Genomic DNA, 25,346 nt, shown 5'->3' with positions numbered 1-25,346 from the left:
CGTACACTGAACAGTTTTAGAGCAGAGATCGTCAGCTGAACTCCTGATAAAATATACTCATGGTCATTTTAAACCTTTAAACCTTAGTGTTTACCCTGTACACTCACCTGATACAAGTGAATTCAGGTACGGATGTTGCGTGAGGAGGTCTGGGGTGCAGTCGGTGTTCCAGTTCATCCCAGAGGTGTTCAGTGGAGTTGAGGTCAGGGCTCTGTGCAGCACACTCGAATTCTTCTCCTCCAACCGTAACACATCATGCCTCCATGGAGCTCGCCTTGTGCACAGGGGCGTTTTCATGCTGGAACAGGTTTGGGTCTCTTGATTCCAGTGAACGGAAATTGTAATGTGATAGTATATAAAGACATTCTATACAGTTGTGTTCGTCCAACTTTTTAGAAACAGTTTGGAGAAGAACCAGATATGGGTGTGATGGTCAGGTGTCCACATACTGGACTTCTGGCCATACCGCTTCATTTTTGTTCTGGTTTCGTAAATATAATGTGGAAATATCTGTACATCTAATAAACATGCATTATCACTGCATATGATGATATGAAGTTAATCTTGGTAGAGTTTCACTTCTACGCTCTGAACAGTTAGAACTTTCATTCATTTTGGATTTTAACCAACACCAGAGCAGCTCTACTGCAGTAAACTACAGACTGAAATATCACCCATGTGCTGCTTAGATTATGGACATACACTATAAAATCTAGCATGAATATTGTATTTTCTGTGTCTCTAGCCTAAAACCATAACCCTGCCATGAAAAACAATGTTATTTTGTTTTAAATACTGTAGCTGTTCTGCGTGATTCGAGTGTTCTAGTGTTCAGTGTAAAGGCCACTTTGATTCCAATGACAGTTTACATGCACTGAATGAAGATGAAGGCTAATGAAATTTTAATTATAACAACACTCACTTTTAATTATGGTTTTAAATCATGACCATTTTAATTATTATGAAATCTTCTTTCGATCTGGTTTATTTGCATAGAACTACAGTCTGCATCTCAGCTGTAATGTTGGATTGTGACCCCATAACTGAGAGCTCGTACCATAAGGGGTTAATAATGATCTGAATAAATTAATAAGGGGATTTTGAAGAGGAAAAAGAAGACTCTGCAGGTTTGAATCCATCCAAGATGAGAAACACTGATAAGAACTACATCAGGAAATGCCCTGTAACATACAGAAAGCACAAGGGGAAAATCCAGTGTATATTTCTGAGAGATACTGTGCAATGCAAAGCGGATTAAAAATACATTTCATACTCTAATGTTATTTTATTCACGCAGGATTTAACAGACATAATTCAGACTAATGAATAAATAATGCATTGGTGTTTGTAAGTGGAATCATCTTTTTGTAGCTGATAATGCACACATCTACTGCAGAACTGTGTATTTTAGTTCATTTGCATTTTCGTTTTTGGAACTTTATGGAAAGCAGCACAGAAAAAAGTGGGATGAGAAGAACAAAGAAATATTTGTAAAAGTGAAGCTCATTCTGAGGTAAAGGGAAGGCGGGACACAGCAGACGCCAGATACAGACGCACTGCAGACGCCAGACAGAGACACACTGCAGACGCCAGTCAGAGACACACAGACCACAGCACCTTCACACCAGTCACTAACAGGCAAGAAATAACTTCTATTAACTCTACAAATTCAAAATTTCAGTTTAGTATTTCAATTCTTCTTTTTGAAACGTTTCTTGTCTTCTAAAAGAAACTTATTAAATGTAATGTTTTCTTTCTTTTTTTTCTTTTTTGCTTTGTTCTGTTTTGTTGTTTTGAGAAAGTGTTATTAGGATCCACTTTATCCTGAATGGAACAACAATAAATTTATATTTTTCTCTCTGGACTAGTTTATCAATTTTTTAAAAGCAATTTGTTTAACTTATTTGAAAATAAATCAAATAATCTGAATTTTTTATATATTTTTTTAAATTAGAAATATGTCTAGTGTACTGACAGAGCTCACTCAGAGAGCACTCAGAAGAAAAAGTATTTAGATGACCATTCCAGTACATTCTATTTGAAAACCCATGTTTTTCTTTTCTTTTCTTTTCTTGTACCTTGCTTTCAGCTTGCTTTGGATAACGTAATACTTCCTGTGAATAACTGCACTGTACTTACTTGTACCTTAAATATCTTTTACCTGTCATAATCATAGTTAAAAATAGCCTGTTCAGTGAGACTGATACATGAACGTTGACTGCAGCTGACTCATTTGCATCCTCATAAACATGTGATAGTCTTTTAAGCAAGGTTTGTTGTCAGGACTACGTTACCCATCAGCCCCTACACCTCACGAGATCACACACACCTGCGTCACATGTCTAATGAGCATGGGTATTTAAGTTCTGTCTCTCGTAGCACTCTGTCTTGTATTTATTGCGCTGTTTACTTAGTTGTTATTCATGTAACTTGTTAGTGTTTTGTAACATAAAAGACACACAGTTAAGCAGTATTGGATTTACTAACAAGCTACAAAAAGGTCAAGTGTGTCAGCATTAGTAATCTAATATACGATGAAGAAATCCACTGTCACGTACTGAACTCTTGTGCTATCAGAGCTTCAGAATAGGAACATGGACTCATCCACTGAATTACTGCTTTTGAATAATTTGTACCAAATCATAACATTAATCACGAGCAGTGATAAAAGCGTCCGTCTTTTATTGTGAAATTGTTGAGTATAAACTTATTTAATTTAAATCCAGTTATTGCCATTACACACATCTGAAACTGCACATACAGTGCACATGCTGTTAGATCTTGTTCTAGGAATTGTACTAATATGTAATGTCTGGATTTTTTCCCTCCTTGTTGTTCTCCGCAGTTATGGGTTCAGCGGTGAACTTCATTCTGCTTTTCTCGGGTCAGTTTAAGCTTTTGTTAAAATCTGTAAAACGGATGTTTCATTACATACTCAGCTCATGAGCAATTTCTATCCCAGCAGGACTGTGGGCTCTCGCTTTGTGTGCATCTCGTCAGTTTTATGTGGTGAACACACCAATGAACTGGACCGATGCTCAGAAATACTGCAGAGCGAATTACACTGACCTGGCCACCATTGTGAATGATGAAGAAATGAATGTTGTGAAGGAAGCTCTTAACGGGAACACAGAACATTTCTGGATAGGACTGAGGCAGACTGATAGCAATGTACGCGTTTTGATTATTGAATTATTTTAATTAGAATTATTTAAACACTGAGGATATTTGTTTTCATTTTTTGTGTTTACAGACTATAAATTAAAACATTATTAGCTGAATAACTGTTAGCTGCTGAATCCATTTTAAACCATTTCAATAAAACTGCGTTTTTATTTCTTTAAAACTGTTTTATTATCTGAATTATGACTAATGGTATGACTTATTTACTTTTTCCCCTAGACCTCGATTGTTTTTAACAATAGGTCCTGGGTCTGGTCAGATAATTCTCAAGTCTCATACTGGTACTGGAATGATAACCAGCCAAACAACAACGGGATTGATAACTGTGTGGAAATTTGGGAAGCAAGTGCAAATAATAAATGGAATGATGCAGGTTGCAATAACAGTGTCCGTTTTGTCTGCTATAAAAGTGAGTAACGTAACAGAACATTTGAACAGATTTAATGTACAGCTTTAATTAATTCTCTTTAACAGCTTGTAGTTGGAGCTGCCGGAACTGAGATGTAAATTAGCTTTCTGTTTTTTTTTATGCATCCAAAACTGGTCTCGAGATCAGACAGGCAGCTAGCACAGATTTTGGCAAAAGCTGTTAAAAACATTTTTTTATACTAATTTTTATGGTTATTTAATTAAATCTTTCCTTTCAAACTATTTTAGTGACTGTTATTCTGAGCAATTTACAGCTTTAGTTTCCATCCAATTTATATTCTTCTTCCTCTTCTTCTTCTTCTTCTTATTATTATTATTGTTGTTGTTGTTGTTATTTTTATTATTCTTATTGTTATTGTTGTTGTTGTTGTTGTTATCGCTGCAGAACGAACTCCTCTCACCGTGATCACTGAGAAGAAGACCTGGCGAGAAGCCCTGAGGTACTGCAGACAGAAGCATGTGGACCTGGTTTCTGTTGACTCGCAGGAAATGCAGGACTGGGTGGGAGTAGTCACTAAAAATGTCTCCAGTGATATGTGGATTGGCCTGCGTCACACCTGCGCTCTGGGCTTCTGGTACTCGGTGAAGGGAGAGATGATCTGCTACCAAAACTGGGCTCCAGGTAACGGAACCGGAGTGGAAGATTGTGGTGATGTCGAGAGAACCGGAGCGGTTCTGTCCGAGAGTAAGAAGTGGGTCAGCCTGCCACAGACTCACGAACTCTACTTCATCTGTATCACCTTCCAGTGAAGGTCAGAAATCTATACACTTGTCACTACTTAATTATTCACAGAGAAATGAAACTGATTCATGTTCTTCTTATTTATAGGCTACTAGAAGTGGCCGCATGAACTTCAGCTGGATCCTCGTAGTTCAGGACCAGACATTTCTTTCTCAGCATCATTTCACTTAATTTTTTGGACATGCAAGTACAACGATTTATTTAGGAATTTCACAATAATGTTGAGTTTCTTTATGGTGTTGGTCAAACTTTTACTTTCAAAATAGCTCTCAGTAGCTTTACTGTTAGCTTCTGTTTAAAAACTAGAATATGTGAGACTTTCTTTTTGTTCACATGGGATGTGTTTTATTATCAGTAATACGTTGTTTAGCTGTTTAGCGTATCATTAATATTTTTGATTTGCAGTGTTGAGATTTAGTTAGCTACATGTAGCAATGCTATCAGCTAATTTCCAAATAATGTCGCTTTTCCTGTAACAAGCTATTCTTTCACGAAGTCCCCGTGTAGCGTGACGAATCTAGCTAGTTACATATTTCCAGAAATGAACCGAACCAAGAGTCGTTTAGTGAGCCCTCTTTGTATCTGTTTCTATTTGACAATGTTTTAGTAAAGTAACACTAACTGCTTTTTAAAATGGTTTACAAACAGAAAAGCTAAATCTATTCCGGCATTACCTGTAAAAAGCAGGTACGTTTTATTTCGTTCAATAAAAGAGCCGTGCAATAAAATGAAAATATCCCAGGTGATTTTCCTCACTTTGACAATCTCCTTCAGTGTAGCTAGCTACTTTTTCTTAGAAGCTTGTAGGGTAGCTAGCTACTTTATCAACACAGTAGTGATTGATCATTGAAATCATGAGTGCCTTGTAGCTTGACCAGTTACAGTCACAATGTATCTTCTCCAACATTGTTGATTTGTACGTTGCTGTTCTTTCCAAAGCTTTTTCAAATAAATAAAGTAACCAGATACACAGTTTATGGTTTTTAATCTTTTTTTTTTTTACATATCAGAATTACACTATATGGCCAAAAGTATGTGGACGTTATGTGCTTGTTGAACATCCCATTCCAGGTCAGCGCAAAGATAACACTGTCTCTTTAGCCCTGCAAACACAGTCCTGGACACAATAAATGTCCAATGAGGAGGTTTTCATTAACACATGGATCTTGAGAAATGATTAAAAGGCCCCAGTAAGTCTGAAAGATAAATTCCATACAATACTGATAATATCAAAAGTAAGAATAACTACAATGAAAAACAATAATTGTTCGTCAAAGTTAACGATTTCGCATCCATTCTAGTTAAACAATTTATTTCATAAATGTCTCTGATGATTACAGTTTAATAGCTGATCCTTTACAAACCACAAACCCGGGGTAAAGAGGCTGAGTGAACGTGGTGTGAACTCTGTGGAGGAGCTTCATCGTGTCCGAGACGCTGTAGAAGGACAGAGTTCCTGCCCTGTGATCCACATACACTCCTATTCTAGAGGAGCTGGGCATTACTGGGATTTTAATTTCTTTTTTAATGTGTCTGAACGAGTAGCAGGAGGGATAGCAAAACAATCTCCAGGACTGGTCGTTTCGGCCAAACAAACATTCAGTACCTTTTCCTTTCCTGCTGATGTTTTTATACGACACTGCTATAGAAACGCCATGATGTCCGCTCCATTCGAGCTCCCAGTAACAGCGTCCACACACACTCTCTGTACACAACACCTGGAGATAATAGTCAAATCTGTCTGGATGAACAGAATAGGATTGTGGTGTTTCACTGCAGGTCACCACTGTGTTCCTCTCAGACAGACAGAGGTGTTTATTTACCGTGTCCGGGTCCAGTGTGAACTGGCAGGAATCTGATGGAGATGAAACACAACGGGCCTCGTTTATCAAACTGGATACAAACTAATTTATTCCTAAATCATTTGCAGGATCATTCACACAGGAAAGGTGGTGGTCATGAATGTCCAGTTGTTTCAGAGATAAAATTCGTTTGCTCTGTTTCGCACTGAGTTTAGTGTAAATTTAGGTATAAGGAGACTCGGATCAAATCGCTTATTTCCATTACACACGCCAATTTAATGATCATTTTGTGGAAAACCAGTCATTTCATGTTAAAGTTCCAAAATAAGCCATAAATTAAGAGAAAAAGACTAGCCGTTCAATTAGGACAAAAGTATTGGCATGCTATAAAAGGAGGAAGTCATGCTTAAGGGGCGCTCTTTCGCCGTTTAGTTGTCATTTTATCAGTTTCAGTTCTCTGTGAGATTCACCTTTTATGGAGTTTTGTTGGTGTCATTAAAAGTAAATGACCTTTGCTGTGACCGTGCAGGGGATTTACTGATTGATTGGCATCTGGTGGGAATATTTCGAGCTTTTTAGCCAAACGATTATTTAGATGCAACTCTACTAAAAGATAAAAGACACCCAATCTTATCATTTAAAACCATGTAAACCTTAAATTAAATAAATACGCATACGGGCCCTAGAATCCCATTGTTCCTGTGCACTTAATAACATGTACAGAGAATGTGTTTGTGGTGTGTTGAAGAAAGAAACTTACACTGTAGGAACTCTTCTCTGCTTTTGGGTTCAGGAAGAGGAATAATCTGGATTTCTTTTACTGCAAGAAGAAAAAAGTAAGCTAAATTACAGTATAGTAATGGTCATTATTTCAGTATGCTTTATATTAAATTTAACACCCTTTAAAGGACTTTCAGCTTTTTCTTCTGGGAGAACATTCACAGTTTCTACATAGAACCCTGTTTACCTTAGAGAAAAACACTCCACATAGAAATCCTTTAGAAAGTCGAACCGTGACCCATCCAAAGGACCTTTGAAGAACCTTTTGTCTTAAGAATATATACTTTTCAAAAGCCATTGATCAAACCAAGAAGTCAGATCAACCTCAGTAGTCCATTATCCCCCAAGTCAGAAATATTACTTATCCTAGTGCATGGAGCTCTCAAAATTCTCTCCAGAACTTTCCAGTGATTTACCTGCATTTGATACCATTCTGAACTCCTGACAGCAGAACTTTTCCACTTTGTCCCTCAGTTGAGACACAAACGCTGTTACATCCTCAAGAGAGAGGAAAGGACTGAGCTCGATGGAGTGTACGTCTGCAGATCCAGGAATGTCCAAAAGAGAGCGGAAACTCTACAATGAAAATCAAAGAAATTATATACAATATTCTATATAATAATATATGGTATCAATTGTGTGTGTGTATATATATATATATATATATATATATATATATATATATATATATATATATATATATATATATATATATATATATATATATATAGTTAGTTCCAGTACTTTTGTGGCTCATCTCTGTAATTCCACTCTGGCTTTCTGATTCTTACTGCTGATGAGTGGTTTGCATCTTGTGGTATGGCCTCTATATTTCTGCTCTCTAAGTCTTCTTCCAAAGGTAGATTGTGATACCTTCACCCCTGCCCTGTGGAGGTTGTTGCTTATGTCACTGACTGTTATTTTGGGGTTTTTCTTTACAGCTCTCACAATCTTTCTGTCATCAACTGCTGTTTTTTTCATTGGCTGGCCTGTTTGATGTCTGCTTGTTGGTGGATTCTTTCTTTTTCAGGACAGTCTAAATATTGGTAATGGCTATGCCCCGTTCTTGTCAATGGCTCTGACAGGTTTTCCCTCTTTTCTTCAAAATGACTTGCTTTTCTCCCATAGACAGCTCTCTGTCCTTCCTCATTGTTTATCCTTTTTAACAACAAATGCAGTCTTCACAGGTGCATCCAAGGGCTCAAACCAAGAGTAGACATTCAGTGCCACTAACAGGGCGCAAAAATTGGCAAAAGAAACACCTGTTCTAATATTTTTGATCACTTGAAAAATGGGTGGGTTCAAATAAAAAGGTGCCATGGTCTAAGTTTTTTTAACACATCTAGATGAAAATATGAGGGAACGAAAGCTGAAATTCTGCTCTGACGTCTCATATTCATCTCGTGATGTCAAACCCAAATGAGTTCAGTGTATAGCAAAAACAGAAACTATTGGCCTTGCTGTTCCAATACTTTTGGATATACTGTGCGGGTATGTGTAAGTACAGTGTAGACAATGTGTATGGAATATTATGAATAATACAACATGGAGTGGAGTTACTGTTCCCACCCCAAGAGTTTTAGTTTAACAGTCTGCTCTGAACTGTTTTATTCCTCTTACACAACCGCAATCTTCCAACCATTACAATATTTTATCTATTAAAAATAACAGATCATGTTTCTCTTGAAGGTAATAAGACAGAAAAGACTCTTGTTGAGGAACACGTACAGACTGTACCAAAGTGCTGACACTGGAGACTCAAATGAACAATGATGTAGCATAATGATCAGGTTCCTATACACCTGTGATATGCAGCTACGCTATTGTCAGAGCTGCTTTTATAGAAAACACCATCCGACCAATCGGACTGCAGAATCCGTAATGTTACCTGGAGGAAATGGATGGGATCCGTGTGTGAAAGCTCCTCCAGCTCAGAGTCTCTCCTCTTCATCTCTGCAATCTCCTGCTCCAGCTGCTTCATGACTTCTTCAGCTCGGCTCACTGCAGCTTTCTCCTGAGCTCTGATCAGCGCTGTCACCTCACAACGTCTTCTCTCGATGGATCTGATCAGCTCCGTAAAGATCCTCTCACTTTCCTGAACTGCTTTTTGTGCAGAGCGCTGTTAGGAGACGCAAAGACAAAGAGAGGAAGGAAAGCTAAAGCAGGCCTCCCTGTAAGAATTAACTCTGTAAACAGCTACATATTAATCATTATTATTATAATTGACTAAAGAAATATATTTACTTCTCAGTTTGAATAAGAATTATGTCGAAACAGCAATTTCTGACTGTTTTCAGAAAATGATTGGCTGGTAGATTGTGATTGATGGAGAATCCTGACTGATCCTAAAGCAGGGTTGTTCTTCCAATAAAATCTAAACTCACCTCATAAAACTCCACAGCTTCTGATAGCTCCTGATGCTCCTTCTCTCTATCCAAGATTCTCTGCTGACATTTTCTCTGTGTCTTCAACAGCTGCTTCTAGATAAAGACAAAACTCAGAACTCAGCCAATTCCAGTGTGGTGGATGTTAAACATCTAGGAGACAGGATGGAACAGTCCTCCCTATGACCACAAGAGGGCAACCTTTCCAGAGTTCTGAACTGCCTGTACAGCAATTTGTCCTCCATTTTGTTTCTCGGCTTAAACTGCCTGTTAGATAGCACTCTTTGTGAAGTCTTGCTACTGTTTACTGCATGGCTGAACCTTGAATGTCTAACTTTTTGGTTGGTTGGTTTTAATTATTATTATTATTTTATTTATTTTTTTTTACCTTTTTCTCAGCGCTTGCTTCTGCAGCTGATACTGTATCATGTCCTTTATGTTCATGTAACATACACAACATGCAGATACACTGCTGATCATTGCAACAGTAAACCTCCAGCAGTTTGTCATGCTGAGAGCAGATCTGCTCCTGGAGTCGTCTGGAGGCTTCCACCAGCTTGTGCTTCTTAAAGGCAGGAGATTCATAGTGAGGCTGGAGGTGAGTTTCACAGAAAGAGGCCAGACACACCAGACAGGACTTGATGGCTTTGGATTTTTTCCCAGTGCAGATATCACACTCTTCAGTTACAGTGGAACAGTGAGCAGGACGTCTAGCTTGGTGTTCTATCATTAGTTTCTCCATTACTTCAGCCAGAACAGCGTTTTTACTCACAACAGGTCTTGGAGTGAAGGTTTGTCTACACTGAGGACAGCTATAGACTCCCTTCTGATCCTCCTGATCCCAGCAGCCATTAATACACACCATACAGAAAGTGTGTCCACAGAGAATAGTCACTGGATCCTTGAGTAGATCCAGACAGATTGGACAGCCGAACTGATCCTGAAGTCCTAAAATATTCGTCTCCGCCATTTCACTTTGCTCAGTTCAAAAAGAAAAGACGTGTGACATAAAATCTGGGTTGTAATGTCAACCAAAAGGGTAAAAAGAAGAAAGAAAGAAAAAAACTCCAAATTTTCAGACAGCTAACTCAGTTACACACACACACAAGGACGGAGGAGTTTTAGTTTCACTTCTGCTGAAGTGAAAAGGAGTGGTTAAGAGAGAGAGGGAGGGCGAGAGGAAATGGGAGGGTGTGTGTCCCAACAAAGGACAGGGAAGTTACCACAAATATCCACTGTGTGTGTGCTCTGCCTGTAAGACTGCATACTGCTCGAATACAGTCTACTGTAGCTCACACATTTATTCTATTTACTAATGAGCTGGATAAGTCACATTACCTTGAAAGAGAATAAATGGTACTTTCACAAAGTCTACTGTATAAACTAGGCTGCGATCCTTATGTGATTTCCCTTAACTGCTGACTACAAGTAACCTGGGAGAACACTTCCCAATTTGTTTTTACTTCCTGATAAAATTGTGTTTCTGCAAAAACTAGCGATACACGCTACCGAGATAAACATCCCAGCTGTCCGATAACGTCACTAGCAGCATGACAGGAAGGAGCCGCTGCATTGCTGCTTGTTGATGTGTTAAATGTAATGAAGTTTATTAGTTCGGTGTATTAGACTATTAGTCTATTAAATGTCAGTTAAAATGTTTCCTACGCAGATTCCTACAAAACTTTGCTGATGTTTTTGTTTCTAAAGATGATATAGCTCTAAAATGTATGGAGTTTATTGTAAATCTCCAAGGAAAGTTAATAAAGTCTACAAAACAACAGGAAAAGTAAAAACAGGAAAAAATGATGAGGGAGTTGCGGCAATAGATTTTAATCACAAATTTCAAAAACGTACCTGGGATAACAACATCCAGGATAAAACAGTGTAGTGACGCCTCAGTCTGAGACTCCTGGTCTTCATTGTCAACATGCAGGTCAGAATAAATAACGTACACTGAACAGTTTTAGAGCAGAGATCGTCAGCTGAACTCCTGATAAAATATACTCATGGTCATTTTAAACCTTTAAACCTTAGTGTTTACCCTGTACACTCACCTGATACAAGTGAATTCAGGTACGGATGTTGCATGAGGAGGTCTGGGGTGCAGTCGGTGTTCCAGTTCATCCCAGAGGTGTTCAGTGGAGTTGAGGTCAGGGCTCTGTGCAGCACACTCGAATTCTTCTCCTCCAACCGTAACACATCATGCCTCCATGGAGCTCGCCTTGTGCACGGGGCGTTTTCATGCTGGAACAGGTTTGGGTCTCTTGGTTCCAGTGAAGGGAAATTGTCATGTGATAGTATATAAAGACATTCTATACAGTTGTGTTCGTCCAACTTTTTAGAAACAGTTTGGAGGAGAACCAGATATGGGTGTGATGGTCAGGTGTCCACATACTGGACTTCTGGCCATACCGCTTCATTTTTGTTCTGGTTTCGTAAATATAATGTGGAAATATCTGTACATCTAATAAACATGCATTATCACTGCATATGATGATATGAAGTTAATCTAGGTAGAGTTTCACTTCTACGCTCTGAACAGTTAGAACTTTCATTCATTTTGGATTTTAACCAACACCAGAGCAGCTCTACTGCAGTAAACTACAGACTGAAATATCACCCATGTGCTGCTTAGATTATGGACATACACTATAAAATCTAGCATGAATATTGTATTTTCTGTGTCTCTAGCCTAAAACCATAACCCTGCCATGAAAAACAATGTTATTTTGTTTTAAATACTGTAGCTGTTCTGCGTGATTCGAGTGTTCTAGTGTTCAGTGTAAAGGCCACTTTGATTCCAATGACAGTTTACATGCACTGAATGAAGATGAAGGCTAATGAAATTTTAATTATAACAACACTCACTTTTAATTATGGTTTTAAATCATGACCATTTTAATTATTATGAAATCTTCTTTCGATCTGGTTTATTTGCATAGAACTACAGTCTGCATCTCAGCTGTAATGTTGGATTGTGACCCCATAACTGAGAGCCCGTACCATAAGGGGTTAATAATGATCTGAATAAATTAATAAGGGGATTTTGAAGAGGAAAAAGAAGACTCTGCAGGTTTGAATCCATCCAAGATGAGAAACACGGATAAGAACTACATCAGGAAATGCCCTGTAACATACAGAAAGCACAAGGGGAAAATCCAGTGTATTTTTCTAAGAGATACTGTGCAATGCAAAGCGGATTAAAAATACATTTCATACTCTAATGTTATTTTATTCACGCAGGATTTAACAGACATAATTCAGACTAATGAATAAATAATGCATTGGTGTTTGTAAGTGGAATCATCTTTTTGTAGCTGATAATACACACATCTACTGCAGAACTGTGTATTTTAGTTCATTTGCATTTTCGTTTTTGGAACTTTATGGAAAGCAGCACAGAAAAAAGTGGGATGAGAAGAACAAAGAAATATTTGTAAAAGTGAAGCTCATTCTGAGGTAAAGTGAAGGCGGGACACAGCAGACGCCAGATACAGACACACTGCAGACGCCAGATACAGACACACTGCAGACGCCAGACAGAGACACACTGCAGACGCCAGACAGAGACACACTGCAGACGCCAGACAGAGACACACAGACCACAGCACCTTCACACCAGTCACTAACAGGTAAGAAATAACTTCTATTAACTCTACAAATTATTAAATATTTTTTCTCTCTGGACTAGTTTATCAAGTTTTTTAAGTGATTTGTTTAACTTATTTGATAATAAATCAAATAATCAGAAAAAAAAAGTATTTTTTTAAATTAGAAATACGACTCTAGTGTACTGACAGAGCTGACAGCTGAATGGGTTATGACTAGCGCTCTGGAGAAAAAGTATTTAGATGACCATTCCAGTACATTCTATTTGAAAACCCATGTTTTTCTTTTCTTTTCTTGTACCTTGCTTTCAGCTTGCTTTAGATAATGTAATACTTCCTGTGAATAACTGCACTGTAGATATTTGTACCTTAAATATTTATAGTTATACTTATTTGTACCTTAAATATGTCATGTTTATACAGAAATTTAGAAAATTCAAAACTTTCAAGCACCTCTGTAAATATAACAAACTCTCATTAAGTTTGGGTTTTATCACCAATACCAGAGCAGCTCATGCTGCAGTAGACTTCGGACTGAAACATTACCCGTGTGCTGTTTAGATTATGGATAAAATATAGCATGAATGTTGTATTTTGTGGTATTACTATCTTTAAACCAAAATGATTTTTATTTTCTTGTTAAATATCTGCTCTGTGTGCTGCTAGTGTCCAGTGTAAAAGCCATGTTGTTTACAATGACAGTTCTAATGGTCTAATTCAAATGAAGGCTAATCTTATTTTAATTATAATAATGCTTACTTTTAATAATGTAAAACAAAAAGACCTTATTACCAATCTAAAAATCAGGTTTATATGAATAGAACTACACTATAAATGACAGTCAGTAAAAATCTCCTGTGACCTTATCCACATCTGAGGTTACCCCAAAGCTGAGAACCCATGCGTTAAAGCCTTAACAATCATCTAATTCTATATAATGATCTACTTTTAATAAGATGATTTAAAAAGGTCAAAGCAGAAAGTTTCATCCATCCCGGATGTAAAACTCTGATAATCACAAGACCAGGAAAAGTTGTGTGTTGATGAGAGATACTGTGCAGTGTGGAGGCTAAAAATACATTTCATACTCTAATGACTGGTGGACTGGATATTGTGTTGGGGGTTCAAAGTTGATCTGTCCTTTTGTATAATACACACAACTACTACAGAGCGGTGTGTTTTAGCTCATTTGCATTTTGTTGCTTGGAACTTTATGGAAAGCATCAACAAAAGTGTGAAGCGCAAATACAATGAAATACTTGTTAAAGTGAAGGTCATTCTGATTTCCAGGAAAGACAGAACACAACACAGAGAGAGAGACAGACACACACACACACACACACACACACACACACACACACACACACACACACACACACACACACACACACACACACACACACACATCAGAGCACCTTTACAGTCACATTGTGGAATTTAGATTTTAGGTTAATAATTACATTCCTGGGAGCATGGTGGTTTAGTAGTTAGCATGCTTGCCTCACACCTCCAGGGTTGGGGCTTTGATTCCTGCCACTGCCCTCTGTGTGTGGAGTTTGCATGTTCTCCCTGTGCTTTGGGAGTTTCATCCAGGTACTCCGGTTTACCCCACCAGTCCAAAGACATGTGCTGTAGGCTGATTGGCATGTCCAAAAGTGTCTGTGGTATGTGAACGTCTGTGTGATTGTGCCCTGCAATGGCTTGGCACCCTGTCCAGGGTGTACCCCACCTTGTGCCCCATGTTGCCTGGGATAGACTCCAGGTTCCCCGCCACCCTGTAAGGATAAGCAGTACAGAAAATGGATGGATGGAATTACAATAAAATTATGAGTAATTAATACAAATAATGAATAAAAATTATTAATACAATATTACTGGAGGACACTATAGACACACACACACAGGTGCATTTAAAAAAAAAATTATATAATGGAAAAGTTCTTTTTTCCATAATTTAATTCAAAAAGGGGAAGTTTCATATATTCTAGAGTCATTAGACATCAAGGGAAATATTTCAAGTCTTTTTTGTTTTAGTAATCTTGATGATTATGTCTTACAGCTCGTGGAAATCAAAAATATCATTCTAATATTTTGAGATACTGGATTTTTGATTTCCATGAGCTGGTGCACTAAAGCTGTGTCCAGATTTACTAAAGAAATGTAAAATATCCATGGGAAAATATTTTACATATATTTTTCTCATATGAATTCATAGGGGTGCCAATAATTGTTGCACACCTACAAAGAACAAACAATTGCAAACAAAACCTGTGTTTTGTTTGCAATTGTTTGAGATCATGAGAGCAGAGTATGTTTGTGAATACTTTGAACAAAACATCAAAAGATTAAACAATAAAGACAATTTTACACAGCCTTCTTTGCTTATATATACACCCAGGGTGCCAATATTTATTGGAGGGCACTGTATATGCTTTCCTAAGGAAATCTGTTTAATCTTAAATATTATCTTCATACTCAGTTACATCCCTCGTGCTATCAGATCTGAAAAGATTTTAAAATGGAAACATGATCCATCTGTTGCATAACTGCTTTTGAGTGAACATTAACATTATACATAATGTCCTCACTGTAAAGGTTGAGCATTACCTTATTAAATGTAAATGTATTTAGTGACATTATACACGTGAAAATTACACACATGAATAGCTCTAGGAATTGTGCTAATGTTTAATGTTGAATTTTCCCTCTCTGTTGTTCTCCACAGTTATGGGTTCAGCGGTGAACTTCATTCTGCTTTTGTCAGGTCACTTTAAGCTTTTTTTAATCTGTAAAACTCTCTTCTGTTTCATTACCATACTCCTACGCTCATGAGAGATTCGTATCCCAGCAGGACTGTGGGCTCCTGCTTTGAGCGCATCACGTCAGTTCTATGCGGTGGAAGAGAACAGAGACTGGAGCGAGGCTCAGACATGGTGCAGAGAGAATTACACTGACCTGGCCACCATCGAGAACCAAGAAGAAATGGATGCTGTGAAAGACCTTCTCAAGGGTAAAGGAGGCAACTTCTGGATAGGACTGAAGCAAAACCAGACTGTAAGCAATTATATATAGATATAGATATAGATATGTATGTATGTATGTATTCCGTATATTATATTTTTATATATTTATTTGTATAATCATTTAAAAAATGAGAATTTTCCATGTATTATTACCAATTATCTGTACCATTGGCAGAATAATTCATTTAAATAAAACCACATTTCTGTTTCATTAAAACTCATTCTGAAACTTTCAAGTTGTTTTTAGTTTTGTTTTGTGCAATTATCATAAAAAAGTGTTGTGAGGTTCTAACACATGTGAATGAATTTTCCCTAGTACTGGCACATTTATAAGAATAGGTCCTGGTACTGGTCAGATGGCGCTCCATACAACTACACGTACTGGCAGAATGGAGAGCCAAACAACGAGGAGGGTGATAACTGTGTGGAAGTCTACAGTGGAAATAATACATGGAACGATGCAGGCTGCCATCACCATCATTCATTTGTCTGCTATAAAAGTGAGTAGCCCAACAATGTTATAATAGATTTACTGCACGGGTTTCATTTATTCACTTTTACAGCTGGAGCTGATGGAACTGAACATGAATAAAGATGCAGAAAACCAGACATCTGTTATTATGTCTCTATTTTATTCTTATTTTCATTTTTCTTTCATTGCCTTTTGAGGTATATTTTCTCCATGGAAGGTATGATGCAAATAAAGCCTATTATTTTAAATTTCTAATAAAAATTCTTGTTTTAGTAAAAATGTTACTATTATAATTAACAACAGTAATGGTACTACTACTACTACTACTACTACTACTACTACTACCAATAATAATAATAATAATAATAATAATAAGTAGTAGTAGTAGTGGTTGATGTTGCTGTTGTTATGCCTAAATTGGAACAAAAAAAATGAAAGAGGAAAATGAACATGAATTCATAGAAAAGGACACTACAAAATAATGTATATGTATAATATTTTAAAACACAAAGGCACAATTATTTAACTAAGATATTTAATAAAAATGATTTCCACATTTCTTCTCTCCTTGCAGAACGAACTCCTCTCACCGTGATCACTGAGAAGAAGACCTGGCGAGAAGCCCTGAGGTACTGCAGACAGAATCATGTGGACCTGGTTTCTGTTGACTCGCAGGAAATGCAGGACTGGGTGGAAGTAGTCACTAAAAATGTCTACAGTGATATGTGGATTGGCCTGCGTCACACCTGCGCTCTGGGCTTCTGGTACTCGGTGAAGGGAGAGATGATCTGCTACCAAAACTGGGCTCCAGGTAACGGAACCGGAGTGGAAGATTGTGGTGATGTCGAGAGAACCGGAGCGGTTCTGTCTGAGAGTAAGAAGTGGGTCAGCCTGCCACAGACTCACGAACTCTACTTCATCTGTATCACCTTCCAGTGAAGGTCAGAGATCTATACACTTGTCACTGCTTAATTATTCACAGAGAAATGAAACTGATTCATGTTCTTCTTATTTATAGGCTACTAGAAGTGGCCGCATGAACTTCAGCTGGATCCTCGTAGTTCAGGACCAGACATTTCTTTCTCAGCATCATTTCACTTAATTTTTTGGACATGCAAGTACAACGATTTATTTAGGAATTTCACAATAATGTTGAGTTTCTTTATGGTGTTGGTCAAACTTTTACTTTCAAAATAGCTCTTAGTAGCTTTACTGTTAGCTTCTGTTTAAAAACTAGAATATGTGAGACTTTCCTTTTGTTCACATGGGATGTGTTTTATTATCAGTAATACGTTGTTTAGCTGTTTAGCGTATCATTAATATTTTTGATTTGCAGTGTTGAGATTTAGTTAGCTACATGTAGCAATGCTATCAGCTTAAGCACATTTTTAACAGAATGGTGGTAGATGAGCTAATTTCCAAATAATGTCGCTTTTCCTGTAACAAGCTATTCTTTCACGAAGTCCCCGTGTAGCGTGACAAATCTAGCTAGTTACATATTTCCAGAAATGAACCGAACCAAGAGTCGTTTAGTGAGCCCTCTTTGTATCTGTATCTATTTGACGATGTTTTAGTAAAGTAACACTAACTGCTTTTTAAAATGGTTTACAAACAGAAAAGCTAAATCTATTCCGGCATTACCTGTAAAAAGCAGGTACGTTTTATTTCGTTCAATAAAAGAGCCGTGCAATAAAATGAAAATATCCCAGGTGATTTTCCTCACTTTGACAATTTCCTTCAGTGTAGCTAGCTACTTTTTCTTAGAAGCTTGTAGGGTAGCTAGCTACTTTATCAACACAGTAGTGATTGATCATTGAAATCATGAGTGCCTTGTAGCTTGACCAGTTACAGTCACAATGTATCTTCTCCAACATTGTTGATTTGTACGTTGCTGTTCTTTCCTAAGCTTTTTCAAATAAATAAAGTAACCAGATACACTGTTTATGGTTTTTAATCTTTTTTTTTTTTTTTTACATATCAGAATTACACTACATGGCCAAAAGTATGTGGACGCCTGACCATCACGTCCTTATGTGCTTGTTGAACATCCCATTCCAGGTCAGCGCAAAGATAACACTGTCTCTTTAGCCCTGCAAACACAGTCCTGGACATAATAAATGTCCAATGAGGAGGTTTTCATTAACACATGGATCTTGAGAAATGATTAAAAGGCCCCAGTAAGTCTGAAAGATAAATTCCATACAATACTGATAATATCAAAAAGTAAGAATAACTACAATGAAAAACAATAATTGTTCGTCAAAGTTAACGATTTCGCATCCATTCTAGATAAACAATTTATTTCGTAAATGTCTCTGATGATTACAGTTTAATAGCTGATCCTTTACAAACCACAAACCCGGGGTAAAGAGGCTGAGTGAACGTGGTGTGAACTCTGTGGAGGAGCTTCATCGTGTCCGAGACGCTGTAGAAGGACAGAGTTCCTGCCCTGTGATCCACATACACTCCTATTCTAGAGGAGCTGGGCATTACTGGGATTTTAATTTCTTTTTTAATGTGTCTGAACGAGTAGCAGGAGGGATAGCAAAACAATCTCCAGGACTGGTCGTTTCGGCCAAACAAACATTCAGTACCTTTTCCTTTCCTGCTGATGTTTTTATACGACACTGCTATAGAAACGCCATGATGTCCGCTCCATTCGAGCTCCCAGTAACAGCGTCCACACACACTCTCTGTACACAACACCTGGAGATAATAGTCAAATCTGTCTGGATGAACAGAATAGGATTGTGGTGTTTCACTGCAGGTCACCACTGTGTTCCTCTCAGACAGACAGAGGTGTTTATTTACCGTGTCCGGGTCCAGTGTGAACTGGCAGGAATCTGATGGAGATGAAACACAACGGGCCTCGTTTATCAAACTGGATACAAACTAATTTATTTCTAAATCATTTGCAGGATCATTCACACAGGAAAGCTGGTGGTCATGAATGTCCAGTTGTTTCAGAGATAAAATTCGTTTGTTCTGTTTCGCACTGAGTTTAGTGTAAATTTAGGTATAAGGAGACTCGGATCAAATCGCTTATTTCCATTACACACGCCAGTTTAATGATCATTTTGTGGAAAACCAGTCATTTCATGTTAAAGTTCCAAAATAAGCCATAAATTAAGAGAAAAAGACTAGCCGTTCAATTAGGACAAAAGTATTGGCATGCTATAAAAGGAGGAAGTCATGCTTAGGGGGCGCTCTTTCGCCGTTTAGTTGTCATTTTATCGGTTTCAGTTCTCTGTGAGATTCACCTTTTATGGAGTTTTGTTGGTGTCATTAAAAGTAAATGACCTTTGCTGTGACCGTGCAGGGGATTTACTGATTGATTGGCATCTGGTGGGAATATTTAGAGCTTTTTAGCCAAACGATTATTGAGATGCAACTCTACTAAAAGATAAAAGACACCCAATCTTATCATTTAAAACCATGTAAACCTTAAATTAAATAAATACGCATACGGGCCCTAGAATCCCATTGTTCCTGTGCACTTAATAACATGTACAGAGAATGTGTTTGTGGTGTGTTGAAGAAAGAAACTTACACTGTAGGAACTCTTCTCTGCTTTTGGGTTCAGGAAGAGGAATAATCTGGATTTCTTTTACTGCAAGAAGAAAAAAGTAAACTAAATTACAGTATAGTAATGGTCATTATTTCAGTATGCTTTATATTAAATGTAACACCCTTTAAAGGACTTTCAGCTTTTTCTTCTGGGAGAACATTCACAGTTTCTACATAGAACCCTGTTTACCTTAGAGAAAAACACTCCACATAGAAATACTTTAGAAAGTCGAACCGTGACCCATCCAAAGGACCTTTGAAGAACCTTTTGTCTTAAGAATATATACTTTTCAAAAGCCATTGATCAAACCAAGAAGTCAGATCAACCTCAGTAGTCCATTAACCCCCAAGTCAGAAATATTACTTATGCTAGTGCATGGAGCTCTCAAAATTCTCTCCAGAACTTTCCAGTGATTTACCTGCATTTGATACCATTCTGAACTCCTGACAGCAGAACTTTTCCACTTTGTCCCTCAGTTGAGACACAAACGCTGTTACATCCTCAAGAGAGAGGAAAGGACTGAGCTCGATGGAGTGTACGTCTGCAGATCCAGGAATGTCCAAAAGAGAGGGGAAACTCTACAATGAAAATCAAAGAAATTATATACAATATTCTATATAATAATATATGGTATCAATTGTGTGTGTATATATATATATATATATATATATATATATATATATATATATATATATATATATATATATATATATATAGTTCCAGTACTTTTGTGGCTCATCTCTGTAATTCCACTCTGGCTTTCTGATTCTTACTGCTGATGAGTGGTTTGCATCTTGTGGAATGGCCTCTATATTTCTGCTCTCTAAGTCTTCTTCCAAAGGTAGATTGTGATACCTTCACCCCTGCCCTGTGGAGGTTGTTGCTTATGTCACTGACTGTTATTTTGGGGTTTTTCTTTACAGCTCTCACAATCTTTCTGTCATCAACTGCTGTTTTTTTCATTGGCTGGCCTGTTTGATGTCTGCTTGTTGGTGGATTCTTTCTTTTTCAGGACAGTCTAAATATTGGTAATGGCTATGCCCCGTACTTGTCAATGGCTCTGACAGGTTTTCCCTCTTTTCTTCAAAATGACTTGCTTTTCTCCCATAGACAGCTCTCTGTCCTTCCTCATTGTTTATCCTTTTTAACAACAAATGCAGTCTTCACAGGTGCATCCAAGGGCTCAAACCAAGAGTAGACATTCAGCGCCACTAACAGGGCGCAAAAATTGGCAAAAGAAACACCTGTTCTAATATTTTTGATCACTTGAAAAATGGGTGGGTTCAAATAAAAAGGTGCCATGGTCTAAGTTTTTTTAACACATCTAGATGAAAATATGAGGGAACGAAAGCTGAAATTCTGCTCTGACGTCTCATATTCATCTCGTGATCTCAAACCCAAATGAGTTCAGTGTACAGCAAAAACAGAAACTATTGGCCTTGCTGTTCCAATACTTTTGGATATACTGTGCGGGTATGTGTAAGTGCAGTGTAGACAATGTGTATGGAATATTATGAATAATACAACATGGAGTGGAGTTACTGTTCCCACCCCAAGAGTTTTAGTTTAACAGTCTGCTCTGAACTGTTTTATTCCTCTTACACAACCGCAATCTTCCAACCATTACAAGATTTTATCTATTAAAAATAACAGATCATGTTTCTCTTGAAGGTAATAAGACAGAAAAGACTCTTGTTGAGGAACACGTACAGACTGTACCAAAGTGCTGACACTGGAGACTCAAATGAACAATGATGTAGCATAATGATCAGGTTCCTATACACCTGTGATATGCAGCTACGCTATTGTCAGAGCTGCTTTTATAGAAAACACCATCCGACCAATCGGACTGCAGAATCCGTAATGTTACCTGGAGGAAATGGATGGGATCCGTGTGTGAAAGCTCCTCCAGCTCAGAGTCTCTCCTCTTCATCTCTGCAATCTCCTGCTCCAGCTGCTTCATGACTTCTTCAGCTCGGCTCACTGCAGCTTTCTCCTGAGCTCTGATCAGCTCTGTCACCTCACAACGTCTTCTCTCGATGGATCTGATCAGCTCCGTAAAGATCCTCTCACTTTCCTGAACTGCTTTTTGTGCAGAGCGCTGTTAGGAGACGCAAAGACAAAGAGAGGAAGGAAAGCTAAAGCAGGTCGCCCTGTAAGAATTAACTCTGTAAACAGCTACATATTAATCATTATTATTATAATTGACTAAAGAAATATATTTACTTCTCAATTTGAATAAGAATTATGTCGAAACAGCAATTTCTGACTGTTTTCAGAAAATGATTGGCTGGTAGATTGATGTGATTGATGGAGAATCCTGACTGATCCTAAAGCAGGGTTGTTCTTCCAATAAAATCTAAACTCACCTCATAAAACTCCACAGCTTCTGATAGCTCCTGATGCTCCTTCTCTCTATCCAAGATTCTCTGCTGACATTTTCTCTGTGTCTTCAACAGCTGCTTCTAGATAAAGACAAAACTCAGAACTCAGCCAATTCCAGTGTGGTGGATGTTAAACATCTAGGAGACAGGATGGAACAGTCCTCCCTATGACCACAAGAGGGCAACCTTTCCAGAGTTCTGAACTGCCTGTACAGCAATTTGTCCTCCATTTTGTTTCTCGGCTTAAACTGCCTGTTAGATAGCACTCTTTGTGAAGTCTTGCTACTGTTTACTGCATGGCTGAACCTTGAATGTCTAACTTTTTGGTTGGTTGGTTTTAATTATTATTATTATTTTATTTTATTTTTTTTTACCTTTTTCTCAGCGCTTGCTTCTGCAGCTGATACTGTATCATGTCCTTTATGTGTATCTAACATACACAACATGCAGATACACTGCTGATCATTGCAACAGTAAACCTCCAGCAGTTTGTCATGCTGAGAGCAGATCTGCTCCTGGAGTCGTCTGGAGGCTTCCACCAGCTTGTGCTTCTTAAAGGCAGGAGATTCATAGTGAGGCTGGAGGTGAGTTTCACAGAAAGAGGCCAGACACACCAGACAGGACTTGATGGCTTTGGATTTTTTCCCAGTGCAGATATCACACTCTTCAGTTACAGTGGAACAGTGAGCATGACGTGCAGCTTGGTGTTCTATCATTATTTTCTCCATTACTTCAGCCAGAACAGCGTTTTTACTCACAACAGGTCTTGGAGTGAAGGTTTCTTTACACTGAGGACAGCTATAGACTCCCTTCTGATCCTCCTGATCCCAGCAGCCATTAATACACACCATACAGAAAGTGTGTCCACAGAGAATAGTCACTGGATCCTTGAGTAGATCCAGACAGATTGGACAGCCGAACTGATCCTGAAGTCCTAAAATATTCGTCTCCGCCATTTCACTTTGCTCAGTTCAAAAAGAAAAGACGTGTGACATAAAATCTGGGTTGTAATGTCAACCAAAAGGGTAAAAAGAAGAAAGAAAGAAAAAAACTCCAAATTTTCAGACAGCTAACTCAGTTACACACACACACAAGGACGGAGGAGTTTTAGTTTCACTTCTGCTGAAGTGAAAAGGAGTGGTTAAGAGAGAGAGGGAGGGCGAGAGGAAATGGGAGGGTGTGTGTCCCAACAAAGGACAGGGAAGTTACCACAAATATCCACTGTGTGTGTGCTCTGCCTGAAAGACTGCATACTGCTCGAATACAGTCTACTGTAGCTCACACATTTATTCTATTTACTAATGAGCTGGATAAGTCACATTACCTTGAAAGAGAATAAATGGTACTTTCACAAAGTCTACTGTATAAACTAGGCTGCGATCCTTATGTGATTTCCCTTAACTGCTGACTACAAGTAACCTGGTAGAACACTTCCCAATTCGTTTTTACTTCCTGATAAAATTGTGTTTCTGCAAAAACTAGCGATACACGCTACCGAGATAAACATCCCAGCTGTCCGATAACGTCACTAGGAAACTAACAAAGCTATAAAGCAGCATGACAGGAAGGAGCCGCTGCATTGCTGCTTGTTGATGTGTTAAATGTAATGAAGTTTATTAGTTCGGTGTATTAGACTATTAGTCTATTAAATGTCAGTTAAAATGTTTCCTACGCAGATTCCTACAAAACTTTGCTGATGTTTTTGTTTCTAAAGATGATATAGCTCTAAAATGTATGGAGTTTATTGTAAATCTCCAAGGAAAGTTAATAAAGTCTACAAAACAACAGGAAAAGTAAAAACAGGAAAAAATGATGAGGGAGTTGCGGCAATAGATTTTAATCACAAATTTCAAAAACGTACCTGGGATAACAACATCCAGGATAAAACAGTGTAGTGACGCCTCAGTCTGAGACTCCTGGTCTTCATTGTCAACATGCAGGTCAGAATAAATAACGTACACTGAACAGTTTTAGAGCAGAGATCGTCAGCTGAACTCCTGATAAAATATACTCATGGTCATTTTAAACCTTTAAACCTTAGTGTTTACCCTGTACACTCACCTGATACAAGTGAATTCAGGTACGGATGTTGCGTGAGGAGGTCTGGGGTGCAGTCGGTGTTCCAGTTCATCCCAGAGGTGTTCAGTGGAGTTGAGGTCAGGGCTCTGTGCAGCACACTCGAATTCTTCTCCTCCAACCGTAACACATCATGCCTCCATGGAGCTCGCCTTGTGCACAGGGGCGTTTTCATGCTGGAACAGGTTTGGGTCTCTTGGTTCCAGTGAAGGGAAATTGTAATGTGATAGTATATAAAGACATTCTATACAGTTGTGTTCGTCCAACTTTTTAGAAACAGTTTGGAGAAGAACCACATATGGGTGTGATGGTCAGGTGTCCACATACTGGACTTCTGGCCATACCGCTTCATTTTTGTTCTGGTTTCGTAAATATAATGTGGAAATATCTGTACATCTAATAAACATGCATTATCACTGCATATGATGATATGAAGTTAATCTAGGTAGAGTTTCACTTCTACGCTCTGAACAGTTAGAACTTTCATTCATTTTGGATTTTAACCAACACCAGAGCAGCTCTACTGCAGTAAACTACAGACTGAAATATCACCCATGTGCTGCTTAGATTATGGACATACACTATAAAATCTAGCATGAATATTGTATTTTCTGTGTCTCTAGCCTAAAACCATAACCCTGCCATGAAAAACAATGTTATTTTGTTTTAAATACTGTAGCTGTTCTGCGTGATTCGAGTGTTCTAGTGTTCAGTGTAAAGGCCACTTTGATTCCAATGACAGTTTACATGCACTGAATGAAGATGAAGGCTAATGAAATTTTAATTATAACAACACTCACTTTTAATTATGGTTTTAAATCATGACCATTTTAATTATTATGAAATCTTCTTTCGATCTGGTTTATTTGCATAGAACTACAGTCTGCATCTCAGC

General features: G+C 38.0%; 4 protein-coding genes and 1 long non-coding RNA gene across 9 annotated transcripts; 2 read left to right on the top strand and 3 right to left on the bottom strand.

Moving 5' to 3' along the window:
- The first annotated feature begins 112 nt into the window (after positions 1-112).
- On the top strand, positions 113-5,326 carry LOC108261974 (C-type mannose receptor 2). 4 transcript variants are annotated; one of them, XM_053681670.1, is made up of 6 exons: positions 113-2,500; positions 2,846-2,884; positions 2,966-3,171; positions 3,403-3,592; positions 3,998-4,364; positions 4,442-5,326. In XM_053681670.1, exons 2-5 carry the CDS (start codon positions 2,848-2,850, stop codon positions 4,360-4,362), a joined length of 798 nt encoding a protein of 265 aa, XP_053537645.1. In that variant the 5' UTR covers positions 113-2,500; positions 2,846-2,847; the 3' UTR covers positions 4,363-4,364; positions 4,442-5,326. The 4 variants fall into 4 exon arrangements, with proteins under 4 accessions (XP_053537645.1, XP_053537643.1, XP_053537644.1 ...); XM_053681668.1 differs by having other exon boundaries at positions 2,963-3,171; XM_053681669.1 differs by having other exon boundaries at positions 113-2,694.
- On the bottom strand, positions 5,323-11,144 carry LOC128633059 (tripartite motif-containing protein 16). Its single transcript, XM_053681657.1, has 6 exons — positions 9,709-11,144; positions 9,321-9,416; positions 8,825-9,055; positions 7,353-7,512; positions 6,917-6,976; positions 5,323-6,209 (listed from the first exon to the last, which is right to left on the bottom strand). The coding sequence occupies exons 1-6, from the start codon at positions 10,288-10,290 to the stop codon at positions 5,689-5,691; spliced, it is 1,650 nt and encodes a 549-aa protein (XP_053537632.1). The 5' UTR covers positions 10,291-11,144; the 3' UTR covers positions 5,323-5,688.
- Positions 11,145-11,414: 270 nt separating this feature from the next.
- Positions 11,415-17,108, bottom strand: LOC128633066 (uncharacterized). The gene is made up of 4 exons (XR_008396731.1): positions 17,014-17,108; positions 15,884-15,964; positions 14,389-14,703; positions 11,415-12,447 (listed from the first exon to the last, which is right to left on the bottom strand). It is a non-coding gene; the product is annotated as an uncharacterized LOC128633066 (long non-coding RNA).
- On the top strand, positions 12,870-18,213 carry LOC128633061 (macrophage mannose receptor 1). 2 transcript variants are annotated; one of them, XM_053681680.1, is made up of 6 exons: positions 12,870-12,952; positions 15,654-15,692; positions 15,780-15,982; positions 16,268-16,451; positions 16,998-17,364; positions 17,442-18,213. In XM_053681680.1, exons 2-5 carry the CDS (start codon positions 15,656-15,658, stop codon positions 17,360-17,362), a joined length of 789 nt encoding a protein of 262 aa, XP_053537655.1. In that variant the 5' UTR covers positions 12,870-12,952; positions 15,654-15,655; the 3' UTR covers positions 17,363-17,364; positions 17,442-18,213. The 2 variants fall into 2 exon arrangements, with proteins under 2 accessions (XP_053537655.1, XP_053537654.1); XM_053681679.1 differs by having other exon boundaries at positions 15,777-15,982.
- Positions 18,214-18,265: 52 nt separating this feature from the next.
- On the bottom strand, positions 18,266-23,607 carry LOC128633056 (tripartite motif-containing protein 16-like). Its single transcript, XM_053681654.1, has 6 exons — positions 22,750-23,607; positions 22,361-22,456; positions 21,862-22,092; positions 20,410-20,569; positions 19,974-20,033; positions 18,266-19,266 (listed from the first exon to the last, which is right to left on the bottom strand). Exons 1-6 carry the CDS (start codon positions 23,329-23,331, stop codon positions 18,746-18,748), a joined length of 1,650 nt encoding a protein of 549 aa, XP_053537629.1. The 5' UTR covers positions 23,332-23,607; the 3' UTR covers positions 18,266-18,745.
- Between the last annotated feature and the right edge of the window lie 1,739 nt (positions 23,608-25,346).

Source organism: Ictalurus punctatus, chromosome 7 (assembly GCF_001660625.3).
Source record: "Ictalurus punctatus breed USDA103 chromosome 7, Coco_2.0, whole genome shotgun sequence".
Taxonomy (NCBI): Eukaryota; Metazoa; Chordata; class Actinopteri; order Siluriformes; family Ictaluridae; genus Ictalurus; species Ictalurus punctatus.
This window is presented reverse-complemented; position numbering and strand designations above follow the sequence as displayed.